The sequence below is a fragment of the Grammomys surdaster genome, unplaced genomic scaffold (assembly GCF_004785775.1).
Source record: "Grammomys surdaster isolate TR1022 unplaced genomic scaffold, NIH_TR_1.0 129, whole genome shotgun sequence".
NCBI lineage: Eukaryota > Metazoa > Chordata > Mammalia > Rodentia > Muridae > Grammomys > Grammomys surdaster.
The window spans coordinates 2752286-2767623 of NW_021604587.1; the positions used below are offsets into that span (position 1 = coordinate 2752286).

A 15338-nucleotide genomic window follows, 5' to 3' on the forward strand; every position below is an offset into this window, starting at 1 on the left:
TCTCTCTCTCTCTCTCTCTCTCTCTCTCTCTCTCTCTCTCTCTCTCTCTCTGTCTCTCTCTGTCTCTCTTAGAACATGTAACTCTGTAGTGTGTGTATTTATCTAAGGGGGCTATACATTCTTTAAAGAATAGTGCCTGCCATCTCTTTTTTTTCACAACACATGTGACAGGAGGAAAATAGAAATGCAGAGCAGAAAGAAGTCAGGCTGTTGCTTTAAGTGGTACAGGTGTGTCTCCAGACCACAGATGTGTTGGGTCTGATGCAAGATGCAGAACAAACACCTATAATTACATTTCATCTGCCTTCTCCCTTCTCGATCTCTTAGGAAAAGTGGGTCAGTGACAAGCAATATGGTCAAAGCCTGGTATGGGGAGACAGAGGAAGCCAAGAGCCAGGTTAATCCCCAGGCCTGGGTAGTGCAGTTCTGAGGAACTGAAACTTGATTCTGGGTGCTTTTGTAAGTGATGCTCGGGGTTTCAGAGAGAACTCTCCATGGCCCTGTTTGTCACCACACTGTTTTGTGCTTATTCTTCCCTGTATCCTTTTAACACTCCGCTACTCCCCTCCTGTTGCTCTGGGAGACAGGCAGAGGTGAGACATATTTTTTCCATTTGGTCAGCTAGAAAGTGATGCTGCAGCCTGTCAGATGTGACATCTCTGAGACGGCTCTGCCTTCTGTAGGCTGCTGCCACGGAGCAGACCTCTAAAGGGTACTTAAGAATACACATAAAGTTCTCGGACTCTTAAGAAGACCTGTGTCTCTTCTTTTGTGGTAGTGAGTCTTAAGAGAGGAAAAAAAGATATGCATGAATGCTCTATGTCCAAAAAGGAAAAAAAAATCCTAATTACAGCAAAATGTGACTATAAGGGAAAACAACCCTTCTGGCCGTGACTTGGACTCTCCTGAGGTGGGCTGTGCTGTTTGTCTTGTGATCCTGGAGCTTAGGAACAGGAGCTTGACTCCTCTGTCCTTCACCATCCACTGATCATTCAGCTTTTACCTTTGCAACACTGGCTGAAACCTAGGATGCCTGAGAACTAAAAAGCCCTTCCACAAGACCAGGATGGACTGAGTAGATTGGGAAAGAGCCTTTCAGACATTCATGGGCCATCCAGACCCTGACCAGTGTTGGGACTTTAGTCCATAGCTTCTGAGTATGGGAGCTGGCATATTAAAGTTGTTTAGAATGTGTGTCTGTGGAAGCACCTCAGAGCATCTGGTTCCTATGAGATACTGTAGTCACTCAATCCTGCTTCCTTCCAGGATTTTATGTGCAGGTGGCATCTCTTTCCCGCTTAACTGCTAATTATGGCTCAGGGGACACTGAAGCAGTTACCAAGGGATGGCCAGCAGGTACCAAGAATCTTTCTCAGACAGAGTTTTGGAAATGAACCTTAATTAAAGCGTATTCAAAATAACCTTTATAGTTTGACTGAGACAAGCCCAGGGTTTGGGACAGCCCAGGCTCACGTTCTTTGTCAATGGTAGTTGTGGCTTTCGTGTCAGTCTGTCCTTGCAGGTGGTCCATGTGCAACCTTAGCAGCTGGGGCTTCCTGGAACTCAGTGATTTTGCTCGGATTTCCACTTAGCAAAGAGCAAACTAACACAAAGCCAAATGAAACTCTCGTGCTGGCATTGGAATATGCAGTTGGATAGAAGGAACGTTTTGTGCTGTCCTTTCCAGGGACACTGAAGGTGACACCCAGGGGGAAAAAAACATAAATTTGCTCCTACAAAATGCTGAGTGGAAAAAATTTTTTGAAAATGGGGAAACATCTCAGTCAGTGTTACAAGAGGATGGGTAGATAGAAGGAAGAGAGTGAAGGGGAGCAAATTTACAGCATTAATATGGCAACATTGAATTCTCGGTATATAAGAAAGTTCATGGCATTATGGAAGGGAAAGGATGGCCAAAAGCCTGGTTTTTTTCACCACTTAAAGAATATAAAATGATAGAATTCCAGATAAACTCCACTTACTTGTGTCCCCCTAACCCATTGGAGGCCACAATGAGGTATTGAAATTCTGGCCAGGTCAGAATCCTGGTGGTACCCACACCTCTCCTGCAGCTCAATCAGTCCTTAGGACGACAGCTTCATTCCTGAAGCATCTCACAAACCCCACAGGGTAGGGTTTCTGACATTCCACCCCCATAAGAGTATCCTAAGGACTAAATAGGAGAGGCATAGAAGTGGGTGAAGCAGAAAGATACTCTACCTTCCTTGAGGTTACCTCCCAGATAGGAAAGAAGGAATCAGCCATCAGGAGCTCTTTGGTGCTAAGCAAGAAAAGACAATGGAAGATAAGAGGAAAAACCTATCCCAGTGTGGAGGTGTGCATTAAAACAGGCCTTGACAGTCCCTTGTCTGCCTCTGCATGTGAGCCCTGTTTCAGCACAGCTCTCCACAGTGGATGGCTTCTGGGGGCAGTGGTGTTGGGGGGATGCTGGTGGAGAAAGCGTCCCTTGTAGAACGGGCCACCAGAGGGTTGACCATGCTCCTGTGAGTAAATGGACAACACAAAATGAACTTGTTCGTTGGTTTGTTTTAGTTTTTCTTTTCTGGGGGGAAGACTGGGAGGTGAGCACGATCCAGGTACATGATGTGAGATTCTCAAATCATTAAAAAGGAGGGAGGAGGGGAGGGAAACAGGTCAGCAAAAGTCTCACTGAGAGTAAGACACTGATGAAAACTCTGGATGGAGTTGAGGAAATGGGCCATATGTAGAAGCCAGGCAGGGAGCAGAGGGGGAAACCCTCACAGGTCAGAGCTTTCTTGACATTCCTGGGACTAGTGAAGGTCTGGGGCTTGAAAGAACAGAGTCATCAATGAATGAAGATTCAGAAGATCAGAGACAGAGAAGTAGGGTAACACGGTATGATCATAGTTTGAAAGGCCTAGCCTGGCTTCTATGGAGAGACTGGACACTGGAAGCAAGGACAAGTTAGGTAATACCTCATTCACTGTATCAACAGGCACACAGGCCTGTGTGACTATCAGTCAAAGGCTGTGGCAGTGCAGAGACATCCCTCCTGAAAATTCACTATGAGTGCACTGTGCCCCACACACCACAGTATCATGGGGTACAATCCTTTATCTTGGCTACCCAGGTGAAAGGAAGGTGAGCATGAGGCAGGTAGAACTTTGATATGAAGCCATTCACCTCACTCTGACCTTGAGCAATGTGAATAACTGCCCAGCACAGAGTGACCTGAGGAATAGGAAGTGGTTCTTGTAGTCCTGTCTCACTTAAAAAGCCTCATGTGGTGATACATGCCTGCAGGCCCAGCTACTTGAGAGACTGAAATGAGAGGATCCCTTGAGCCCAGGAGTTCAAGGCCAGTCTGGGGAATGCGGCAAGACCTCATCTCAAAACAATAGGGGAAGGTCTGCAGAACACTCCACAGACTTTAGTTGCTGTTTACAACAGGCCATTTCTGTGCACTTTCCCAGCATTCGACTCCTCTGAGGAAGGTTTATTTCCTTGGCAGGTGAAGAACTAAGAAAGTGGTGTTATCATAGCATATGGCTGCCTGGTCATGGCAAGATCTGGGCTTGGTCTTTCTGTCCCAGAAAAGACTCATTCTTGGACACGTTCAGGGTCCCTTCCTTTGGACACCCATTGTGTTGGAACAGATCCACAGGAATAAGCAGACACATGACCAAGAGGAAACCGTTTATTGTACCAAAAGCAAAGCATTCCCCTCAAAGGCAGAAGGGACTCATTTGTTGGGTTCATGGCCTGGGCAACTTGTGGTACAAATAGCAAATGTTCTCCTACGTTGACCCTCACACCCGAGAAATGTAACTAATATGAACTTAATTATTGTCTGCTCCCAACTTTACTGGAGTGCATGTCAAGAGCTCCAGTAGACAAAGCCTTGATCTCAGGCCCATACTGCCCCCTGACTGTCTAAAGACAACAGGAGTGTTTTGTTTGCTCGTGTGTTTGGGTGCTAGACATTAGGTCTAAGGACTCATACACTTTGAATAAGTAATCCCTCACAGGATCATATCCCCAGTCCCATCCCAGCTCCAAAGGGGCTGTTTGTATCAATAAAACTGCAAAAGAGTTCCATCGCTCCTCTGATGTTTTCTTGGATGCTTCAGACTCACAGTACTCCCCCACAAATGTCCACAGACCTAACTGCTACTTTTTTTTTTTAAGCTATTGCTTATCAGGGGATTAAAAAATACAGTCCTGAGTGGCAGACACCAAACCCCAGGGAGCACAGAGGTAGAACGCTCCTAGCCCCTCCCCAAACAGGCCACTCTTGAGTTGTTTTAAGAAAGTTGAACTCAAGATACAGGACATCTTAGAGTCAGCTTTGGGCACTAGGAGTAGTGTGTCACCTGCAGGAGGGGCACTTGCTTTGAGGGTGCTGTGAAGTGTGTAGAGTGGCTCAGCTCAGGAGCTGTCGGTGATGTCCACGTGGCCTCATCGCTACCCTGCCCCCCGCCCCGGGCCCACAGGTGAGTGTTCTCCCTAAATCTTGAAGTCATTCAAGATTGCTTTTGAAATGGAGAGCACAGAATATTTCTCAGACCACTTTCTGTCCTGTTCTGCCTTGTTTTTTAAATTGGGAGGGAAGTATACTTCAGTGGTAAATACTTAACCACCATGCACCCTGGCTTCAGTCTCCACCATACAAAGGAAAGAAAGAAAACTTTAAAAAAAAATTTTAAAAAAGGTCATATTGAGAGATATAATTTGCATATCTTACAAATTATGCAGTTAAAGTATACAATTGATACTATTAGTATTTTCACAGATTGTACAACTATCTCCATAGTCTAATTCTAGAATGTTTCATTTCCCCTAGAAATAAAATAAAGCACACTCATAGTCTTCATTCTTTCCACAAACCTTACCCTCGATCCTGTGACGCCACTAATCCACCTTCATTTCTCTGCCTCTACCTATTCTAGACACATGAATGCAACCAGCTAATATGATGACTCAGCTTCTTTCACATAGCCTGCTTCCAAAGTTCCTTCATGCTGTAGCGTTTAGTGTATATGTGTGTGTTTAAGATTCATTTACTTATTTTATTTATATAAGTACATTGTACCTGTGTTCAGGAGCACCAGAAGAAGGCATCTGATCCCATTACAGATATTGTGAACCACCATGTAGTTGCTGAGAATTGAATTCATGACCTCTGGAAGGGCAGTCAGTGCTCTTAACTGTTGAGCCATCTCTCCAGCCCTGCATTTACTGTGTTTTTAAAATTATTTTATTAGCATGGTTATACTTTCATAATTTCATTCATGTGTACATTGAGTTCCTAAGCTCACATAATATTTGGGCAAGAAAAAAAATTGCCATCAAAGTTTCTCTTAATGTCCCGACTGTTTACGAAGGCCCTAACACAAGCAAGCCTACACACAAACCACAGTTCAGGTGCTTTCCTCCTCCCCGCCCCCTCCCCCCACCCCATGCCTGTTGGTCCAGCTGTCCTGGCTTTCTGATTCAGAACCAAAGTTGATGGGCAAGACCAACAACTAAGCAGGGGAAGCCAACCCCAGTGCCAGGACTGGAGCCAGGACATAGCCACTGCTACTGGATTGGAAATACTGGAAACCATCCTTGGCCATTTGGAGATGTTAATTAGGCTGGCAAATCCCCACCGGTCTTGGTTTGCCAGTGTTGAGTTGCATGTGCAGGCTTCCCCATCCACTGCCTGCACCTGTTCCCTTCCTCAGAGCCATTCCAAGGGGTCTGAATAACCCCCGTCAGGGCTCTGATCCTCCTCTGCCTGCCTTCCTGCTGGGAGAATAGTTAGCACTTGCCTAAAGCTGGAACCCTGGTCCAGTCTTTCTCCCTCACCCATGCCAACTCTCAAAATCATTCTCCTTCCTAATTATCTTGAACCAGTTAATCATTTCCACACTGACTGTTCAGTAACGAGGATGTGGGGAGAGGCAGCCGTGTATCATGTCTGCCCTGGCCCACATTTACCCCAAGTGTCAATGCTGGACAGCAGCCTTTCTTCAAAGATAAGAAGCTTGCTTCAAACTGCACTCCTCTGTAGCTGAGAGAAACATGCCCTACAAAGGCTCTCATATAGCAAATCCAAGCTGCTGAACTTCAGAGAATGCAAACCTCGAACCATAGAAGTTATTTCTAAATTATTATATATATAATATAGATAGATAGATCATGTTGATGATATCCAGAATATCAAAGAAGTCACACAACACCAAAAAGTAAAACACTTCTCTGAAAATGGCCTCTTGATTCTTCTCCAGGCTCAAACTCTTGTGTATGAGCTGCCAACTGGCTACAGCCAGGCTGGTTAGTGTCTGAGGTAGACTGTGACGGGGTCTCTCTATGAGTCTTTCTCTAGGTGCTCCTATGTGTAAAGAAACTGGCTGCTGATGTCCCAGCACTACTGATGTCCAATCATGTCTTCTTATTCAGAATACACTGTAACCCTGGAGGACAGCATCTCTAAGTCACCCTGGAGCCTCTCAAGACTTTCCTTTCCTAACTTGTCCTCTACCTTAGGATACCACAGAAATATGTGGTCCACTTATTTTCATGCTCTACTTCCCCTACCCTCTACTAGAGCTCCCAAAGCAAGGCTTTTGTTTGTTGTATCCATTGCTATAGCCTATAATGGCACTCCACATATCTGGTGTCCAGTTGATGAAAAGAAAGATGGAAAAAAAACATACTTTGTACCTCTTTCCTCCCGGGCTATCATGTACCTCCCAGGCTCTTCTCATTCCTTATCTCCAAGCTCAGTGCTCTCTCTTCTAGACCCTTCCAGTAGTCTGTGTGCTAACCCCTAGGATTGTACATTGTGCTAAGAAGCTACAGCCTATTCCCTGATCCCAGCAACTGGGAGCTCACCCTTCAAGAGTCCTGCCTGTATGTCAAGAGCAGGTGACATCTGAGCCCTATGGAATAATCAAGGCAGCCTCTAACTGCCTCTGCCTCTGCCTCTGCCTCGCCTTAATTCAACCATGGATTGGCAGTTACTGAGATAGTCTTTGTGGGCCAGCACACCACACTAGGCTGTGTCTGGGGACCCTCAGGAGAGGAGCAAACCAGTCCTCATCAGCAATTACAAACAAGTCTTCCATTGTTAGCGCACCATCTGCTTTCTGGGCTTCCACCAATCAAGGGCCTGTATGCATAGCATAACCAGGACTGGGGGGCTGCAAGAGAGTGAGATCAAGGATCCCCCTTCATAAAGAGCTTCTTCTCACATGGGAGGGCATCAGGGGCGTGGCTCTGAGAACCTGAGGCTCTCCAGTCAAGGTAGACCCAGGCACAGAGGCACTCTCTGTTTGTCATCTTCCATTAGATGAAATGGAGCCCTGAAGTATGGCACACTGGAAAAAAATAAGAAATGTAGAAAATTGCATTAATGTCTAAGGATCTACTGGGTCCTTAGCCCAGACAGAGCTGCTCATGCCCTCACATGGTGAAAGAGCAAAGTTCACAGTAGGACAAGGAGCTGCCATTTGGTCATCGGGGCTGGCTAAGGATCTTGGCTTCCCACCCCAAGTACTCAAAACTCAGGGCCTGAGTGTTCATCAATAGCTTAGAAAATTAAACTTCATAGATGTGCACATACTTCCTTCATAGAGGCATAAAAAAAAAAGAGTGCCCAAATGGTGTTAGAAAAAACTCTGGTCGCTGTGCCAACCTTGGCAGATGAGATCAGCAGAAAGTCTGAGTTTACAATCCTAGCAATGTTTGTGTCACTGCTAACATCCAGACTCAAGAGGGGCCTAGCTATCTAGAATTCAGGAGAGTTGGGGAAGGGAGGGTGGGGTAGAAAACTGCTTTCTGAAAGCAAAACCAGGGTGCATGTGCTGTGGGCAGTATAGGGAGTCAGGATGTGGAGCACGTGACAGGGACCTGTCATAAGGAAGCAGGGGCTGAGATCCTCCCTCAGGTCTGCATGCTTCTGAGGACTCCGTTGTAAACACAGCACCAACTGGCATTCGATCCCATCAAGTGAGTATGCAAGTGAGCTTTCAGGAAAGCTGCAGCTGGGGGGCTACGTGTGTTATTAGCTGTGTGTATCATTATCAAGCTGCAGCTGGGGGCGTGCCACCCTTTCATTCACTGGATTTTTATCTTTTCTCTCTTCAGATTAAAATACAGAATGGTCTCATTACGATATTTGAGCGAGGTAAGACTAACTTTGGTGGGTCCCCCACCCCCACCAAACCCTTAGTTGACTTTTACATAACCACGTTCCTTCTTTGGCCTCAGCCTTGCCTGCCTCCTGTCTCCTCCCAAGGGGCCCTGCCTACTCTCCTGCCCCTACATGTCTGTGCTGCCTGTGGAGCCCAGCTTTGCCTGCCTTTCTTCTGCGAGTACACTCTGGGTGGAATCTGACACCAACACCTGCCATCGTGGAAAATGTCTTTGTCACCTCCCCTTTGTGTGGGGGCTGCAGGGAGCCATGGGTACAGGCCCCCCCCCCCTTTTTTTTGTTGACCAAGCCTGGAGAAGCAGGATGTTGAGATGAGCCGATAAGATGAGGCGCTTGCTGGCCTAGCCTTTGACTGCTTGCCTTAGCAGAGGCCTCCAAAGGCCAAGGCCTCCACACAGGGGGAGCTGATGAATGGAGCAGCTGGAGGAAGAGAAGCAGACAAAGGCTGGGAGAGTGAAGAGGGCAGTGAATCCCTGGATCCATAGCCTAGGATGCTCAGAGCGAGCTGAGATGGCAGGTGTGACCTCCCAGCTGACCTCTCTGTCCTGGCTCCAGGATCCTGACCCAGCACAGATAACTCAGATGGATGACAGCCACCACTGCAGGACTGGGCAGCAACTCTCCAGTATGGCCTGGCTGTACTGGTTCTCTGGTTCACAGGCAGGAGATGCTTGAATAGCACCTATGATAAATCCACTCAAAAGAGAAAGCTGTCATTTAGTAACCGTGTTCCTACGGTGGTCCCAACACAAATAGAAGTAGCTTACCCAGGACATCTCTGTGACCCAGCAGCCTGCTGTACCTGCCGACTGGATGTACAGATGGCCACTATAGTGATTCCATTTCTCTAGCCCAGCTACCCTTCCTCTTCTTCTCAGTCGTGGCTTTAGACCAGTCCCAGCTTGGCTAACTTACATCATCCCTTAAAGGTGATAGGATCTACAGAACACAAGTTCTCTAGTCAGAAAGGGGTGAAGCAGATTTGTAAGGTCCCTTCCCAGTAGGGATTTAGGGGCAAAGGTTTGTATTTAGAGGCCTCCCTCCCATGTGCTCCTGCACCTGCCCTGGCAGAGGTAAAACAGTCCGAATGGCCTTTGAATAAGACACAGCTTCCATCCCCAGTGGAGGCCAGGCTGAGGCAGCACTATCCGCAGCTTGCAAGTATAGTCACTGCATCAAAAAGGCAGCCCTTATCCTTTGAGATTCATGTCTGCATTCCTCAGCTCCTGCCTGTGCAGCCGTCAAAGGGTGCATCAGTGGACACAAGTCAAAGACTGAAGGAATGCATGAGTCATGGGGCACTGGATCCTGGTGTGCCTTTACTCTCTGCCTTTAGGAGTACAAGCCCCTTGTCTGCAGAGCTGTGAAATGCTGGCTCAGGTTTACTCAGTGGGACAGCTGATACTACCTTGTCCATCTGTAGGAGCTCAAGTTGTGACCCAACTATCCTGGTTTTCCTTGGTCGAGGGGGATCAGGGTACGGGCTAAAATGTTTGCTTCTGACCAAACCTGAGCAAGTGCTTTTATTCCTTTGCCTGCTGTCTTTAAGCATTTACTGACTTGCTTTTTTTTTTCTTCTTGGCTTCTTAATTCTAACTGATGTAATCAGAGTGGGTGGCATTGCAAATCAGAATCCTCTGAGGTTCAGACAGGTTTTCCCATACCGCCTTTTGCCCATCATCAAATGTTCCTGCCCAGTCCCAACAGCTAGGAGAGAGAGAGGTGGCCTTAAAAACCTGGTCCTTGGGGGAGGCTGGAGAGATGCTCAGCAGTGAAGAACATCTCTTCCAGAAGACCAGGCTTTAATTCTCAGCACCCACATGGCAACTTACAACTGTGTGTAACTGCGGCCACCAAGTAGCATACAGACATATACGTAGACAAAACAAATGCACATTTAAAAACAACACTGATCGTTGGATGGCCACAGCTGCTGTGCTGCCTTTGTTTAAGGCAACCTGGGTTTTGTAATTTTGCAATGCTGGGACTCAAGGCTGCATGCATGCAAAGCGAGTGTTCTACCACTGAGCTAACCCCACCCGTAGTAGCCTGTTTCTGAGGAAGCAGACAATAGAAGGGCCCAAGACCTCTCTGTCCAGACAGCAGCCCCAGTGAGCCTAGAACAGTGGGAGAGGGAAAGTTTGTCCTCGGAAACTGAGAGTGAAAATTAAGCATGGGACAGAGTGTCTCCATGAGTCAAGGGAAACTTTAAATATTGATTTCTGAAGCTCTTCCCCAGAAAGGATAGGACAAGGTCAGAAGACATATAAACAAACAAACAAAACAACCCAAGTAAATTTCAAACACTAGGAATGACAATTTCAAAGGAGAAGTCCATAGGGAGGAGGCTGCAGGAGTCCTGCTTTTGAGGTTTGTTCTAGGCAGGGGCCACCCAGGGAAGCTTAGAGCATTTAGAGCATTTAAAAATATATTACAAGGGGGAGGGTGATGAAAGCATCCTCTCATTCGCAGAGTGGCCCTTGGGAGGCCAGCGAAGCCGCAACAGTGGCCGGGTGTTGCAGCAGGCATTCTTGTATTCCTCTGAGCTCCCAGACAGCCACCCTGGGGATGGGAAGAGTGCAGAGCTGCGAGTTTTAATTTTATTCCTTGTTCCCTCTAGTGCCAAATAGCTGCATGCTCATCTGGACTCATTCAGACTAGCAATTTAGGCGTGACCTCTGTCTTAGTCCCTAGGGACTAAGTGAGTAGTAACTCGTGTGAAATATCAAAATGTAAACATGCTAGGATCCCAGAAACACAGCATTGCCATTGACTCTGCCCAGGGCTCCTTTGTGGCCTTCACTCCAGTGTACCGCAATCCAATGCCTTTCTCTTCATTCATTTTTTTTTTTTTTCTGGCTAGTAAGAGCCAGAAAAGCTGATTTTATATCAATGATCCATAGATCTGTAATTTCATTTATGTTGTAGAAGAGCCCAGGGCAAACACTAAGAGGAGTGGCATTTCTTTTTTGATAAATTCAACAAACATCCTTGCCTGGCACAGTGTGGGGCAGGGAGGACTTCAAACCCATTTCCCAGTGACCAAGTTCCCTGTCTTCTGTGTTTCCTGAGCACTGTATATACTTCCTCCAGTGTGTAGCTAGAGATTCTCATTGACCTCTGTGATGTGGCCATTCTCTGCTTCCTTTGCAGGGGTCTTGATCTTCAGCCTGAGTATGGATCCCAAGAAAATCCTCCATATGGAAGAGACAGGCAAGACTCCCCTGATTTTCCCAGAATCCTCAAAATCCAGACTTCAGGAAACTGCCACTGTGCCAGCATGTGCAGCAAGCCTTCCCATAGCTCGGACCCCCAGGGTCAGAGGTAGTCTAGTTTGTGTGGAACCTTCAAACAAAGCTGTGTCTCTCTTGTCCTGGAATCTCACCAAACCTTAGGCATCAGAAGAAGAAAAGAAAAAGTCATCCTCAACCAGGAACAAACCTGCTGTCATAATGGCGATGGAGAAGCCCACATACAGTCCTTAAGCAGAACACAGTGAACACAGTAGCTAAAGGTTCGGGGCCCACAGGAAGGGGCAAAGGGCGCTTGTCTGTATCACTGAATTGTTTTCCTTTCATTTATATACCCAAGCTTGATTCCCAAAAGGGCTGACAAGACAACTGTGTAACTGTTGGAGGAATTTCCTCCATACTGATTTTGCTAATCCTTATGTTAGGATTTATACTTTACTCAAAATTTCATCATCATGGAAACTGGCTGTCCCCAGAGTCTTTTCCCACAGGAAGTTTCACCTCCATCATTGAACCGTTTCCATCTGGAGCCTGAGGTCCACTGACTTAAGATTCTCCTGACAACACGAAGTTCTGTCAGGTGATGTTCCCACACAGAGTGAGCAGGGTATCTAACAACATGGGAGGATCCACAGGAGAGCACTATGCAAATGGGTAGCAGCCCTGCTCACCTCAGCCCAGCCCAGCCCAGCACCACACACATCAAAGCACACACACACACACACACGAATCAAATTTTATGTATTGGCTCCAAGGAAGGTGTGTTGTGCCTATTAGGGATGGGAGGGAAGGAAGGAGTTAAATGTGTCCCTTACTGGACTTGGACATCTTGGACCTTAGTATATGGCAACTAAGAGTTCACAGGGAAGACTTCTGCATGGTCACACACATACTCACACATACACACATTCCATTCCCATGCCTCTGTCCTGGCCCTGGTGCTGTCTCCGAGCTCCAGTGTTGCTTCATTCCCTGCTCTGCCTCAGAGGGAAACAGCAAATGCAGCAGAGGCCATCCCTTGTGCATGGTTCTGCTACGTGAGGTCATTTCCCAGTGCACACATCTAGATGACCCTTTACTGAGAGCAGGGAAGCAGCTGTAGAGGACAGACTGGAGGGGCTCAGGCATGGGAAAGAACGTCCTGGATGTAGCTACCTCTCTACCTTCCTCTGCCCTCTGATCTCACACACGTTAGTACTCCTACCCTGCTTGGTCACTCCTCTGAGCCTGCTTATCCACCTCACCAGTGTCCATTCCCCAGAGAAGCCAGCTTTTTATATCTACTACAGAGCTGATTTGGCTGCTACTGACCTTGGTAGAGAAAGGAGTAGAGCCAGAAGCCATACTCAGTTTTGTAGTGAGTGGGAATTGAGAGAGTGAGACATTCTAGGAGCACCTCCCACTGCAGGGAGAACCCATCCTGCTGTGAAGGGAGTTTAACAGCCTCTCATCCCAGGCCACAGACTGAAGCCCCTGGAGAGCTGCTTGACAATCATAGAGAGCAGGGCATTGCAAAGCAGAAAAAAAGGCTCTGGGTGCTGTTTTCTAATGGTCCAGGATGCTCACTTACTGGGAGGTTAATGGTGATAGAAGGGAAATAGGCTGTCATGACATTTCCCATTGTGTCAGTGAAACCTTGATTCTGATCCCACCCACTGTCTGTGTCTGTCTGTATGTGTCTGTGTGTCTGTATGTGTCTGTGTGTGTGGCCAGTATTGTTCAGACTTCTGTTATTGATCTGCTACTTTGGTGTTTACAAAGTACCTAGACCTGGCTCCTGCAGAAAGCTCCTCCCACGTCCTGGGCGCTAAAGGCCCCCACAGCACTCTGTCATTAAGTAGCTTCTGCAGGAACACTTATCTTCAGGCCCCATAAACCCTTTATGGAATTCTTGTCATTTTGGAAGTCTTTCCTTTTCATCTTTTTCAGTTGCAATACAACCCAGGGCCACAACCCAGGTCCCAGAGGTCCTGTTTAACTCCCACAGCTGTCTGTTCATAATTTCATTTGCTTCCACAAGCCCTCAGACATGGAGTGAGAAATTCAATTGGAGGTAGCAAATAATTTGAACTTCTTATAACCTAATGATTTTACCAACCCCACACCCAGGTTGACAGCAACAGTTTATGTCTGTTTATGTTTTACTTATTAATGTGGTCCATGGTCTTAGGTTGGTAATAGCTCTGCTTAGAGACTTAGGAGCTGTGGAGTAGGGACTCTGGCAGCCATGTTTGATTGCATCCAGCAGCTCTTGTTATTTGGGGTGGAAAATTAAAATGATCAAGTTTGGTGTTTTCTTTTGTCAGTTAGAAAAGCAAATATTGTGTTTTCATAATAAATGTCTTTTAGCAAAATTGCTAAGGGTCACTCATCTGGTGAGACCCTCCCAAGAGCCACTCATCATATTAGTATTAGTGGGTCAGCCATCTGTGATAAAAGTGTCCCTAATTACCCCGAAGTGTGGTAAGACTCTCTGGGCTCCTGCAGGGCCTGGCCAGTGGCCGCCCTTCTCCACATGCTGACTTCTGGATGTCCAGAAAGAGGGAAACTGATGTTTATAATCTTGTTGATTAGACTTTCATGCTGTAAAAAAAAAAAAAATAGTAACCCCACAAAGTTAGGACTTTTTAAAAATAGCCAGACCTTCAGCAGATTGAAAAAAAGCTATATAGCCTACTGAGTGACTTTTCCAGTGTCTTCAGCAGCCAAGCTGGCAGATCTTGAGAGCCCCAGGGATGGACTCTGCCTCTGCCGTGTGGCTGTTTAGCCTTATAAAGGAGATCACACAGCTCCAGAGAGCCGTGCAAACCCTGTCTTCCTGACTGTCCTCAGGTGTCCCTTCCTTTTCTCCACTGACTCGTGGTGGAGGTTTGGTGAACCCTCTAAACTTTCCTGTGTGTCTGTATGTAGCTGTACCACTCCATAGTTACTGAGGGGGATGTCACCACACCTAAGGGAAACTCATCCAGAGACCCCCATCCTTGTATTTGCACCCAGTTTCTATGTATATGACGTACACAGTAAGCAAGCATTTCCTTAGCTTCAGGTCTACGATATTTAGTATGTGTAAATAAGGGGACATTTGATAGACATGATAAATTAAGTTATAGCATGTTGTTTGGTTGTTTTGAGGTTTCTTGTTATTTAACTTCCCATTGCACATCTAGGTTGTTCTGAGGGGTGTGTGGTTGGGGGAACCTCCAAACCTGCTCCACCCTGTCAGGAGTGTGCACGCACTAGGGACACTCCACAAGGGCAGCCATGCTGGGAACACACTTAGCTCGTGATGGTGCCTCCCACTACAGCTCGCTCTCTTTCATTCTGATTTACTGTGATGATTTGATGAATGAGAAACACAGCACCTAGGTGCTGCGTGTTTCTGACATTCTCATAGTTTGTAGGAAATAAAAGTTTTTCCCACCATCTAATTAAAATGTTGATTTGATTTTTTTTATTGAGCAGAGTTATTCAAAGCATTCTGTAAACCAAAGCTGGCAGAGGTGTCCAGTATGGTAGTTGATACCATTCAGAGAGCTTACACATGTTCGTGTAGAATTACTTCATGGTTCGTACCATGGTTTGCTAACATCCAGCTACAGAAGACCTGCAGCCTCTGGTGGTCACAAGCTTCTCTGCACATGTGGTTCCTCAAAACCCCCTGTCCTCCATACATGTTCTCACCTACTTAGGCTCATCCCACCTTTATAATAGCATGAGTGGGCCAGGATGGTCTGTTTCTGCAACTGGTATGTAGCCTCACAATGACCTTTACCCCCTGCTTTGTCTTTTCTAGGCAGTCCCCTGTACTAGCTAGAGTCCCTGGCCCTAGGGAGTAAGGAGTATTTGAGGACTTTTAAAAATCACATATTTTACATGTAATTTGGACTCCTTGGACTCCTTCTATT

General features: G+C 46.6%; 1 protein-coding gene across 1 annotated transcript in view; it reads left to right on the forward strand.

The window, feature by feature from the left end:
• Positions 1-14861, forward strand: part of Ralgapa2 (Ral GTPase activating protein catalytic alpha subunit 2) — a 271739-nt gene extending 256878 nt beyond the window's left edge. Inside the window, exons 40-41 of the mRNA XM_028754273.1 lie at positions 8116-8155; positions 11336-14861. Coding sequence (XP_028610106.1) covers positions 8116-8120 — 5 coding nt within the window. The 3' untranslated portion in view covers positions 8121-8155; positions 11336-14861. The remainder of the gene's footprint in view (positions 1-8115; positions 8156-11335) is intronic.
• The last annotated feature ends 477 nt before the right edge of the window (positions 14862-15338 follow it).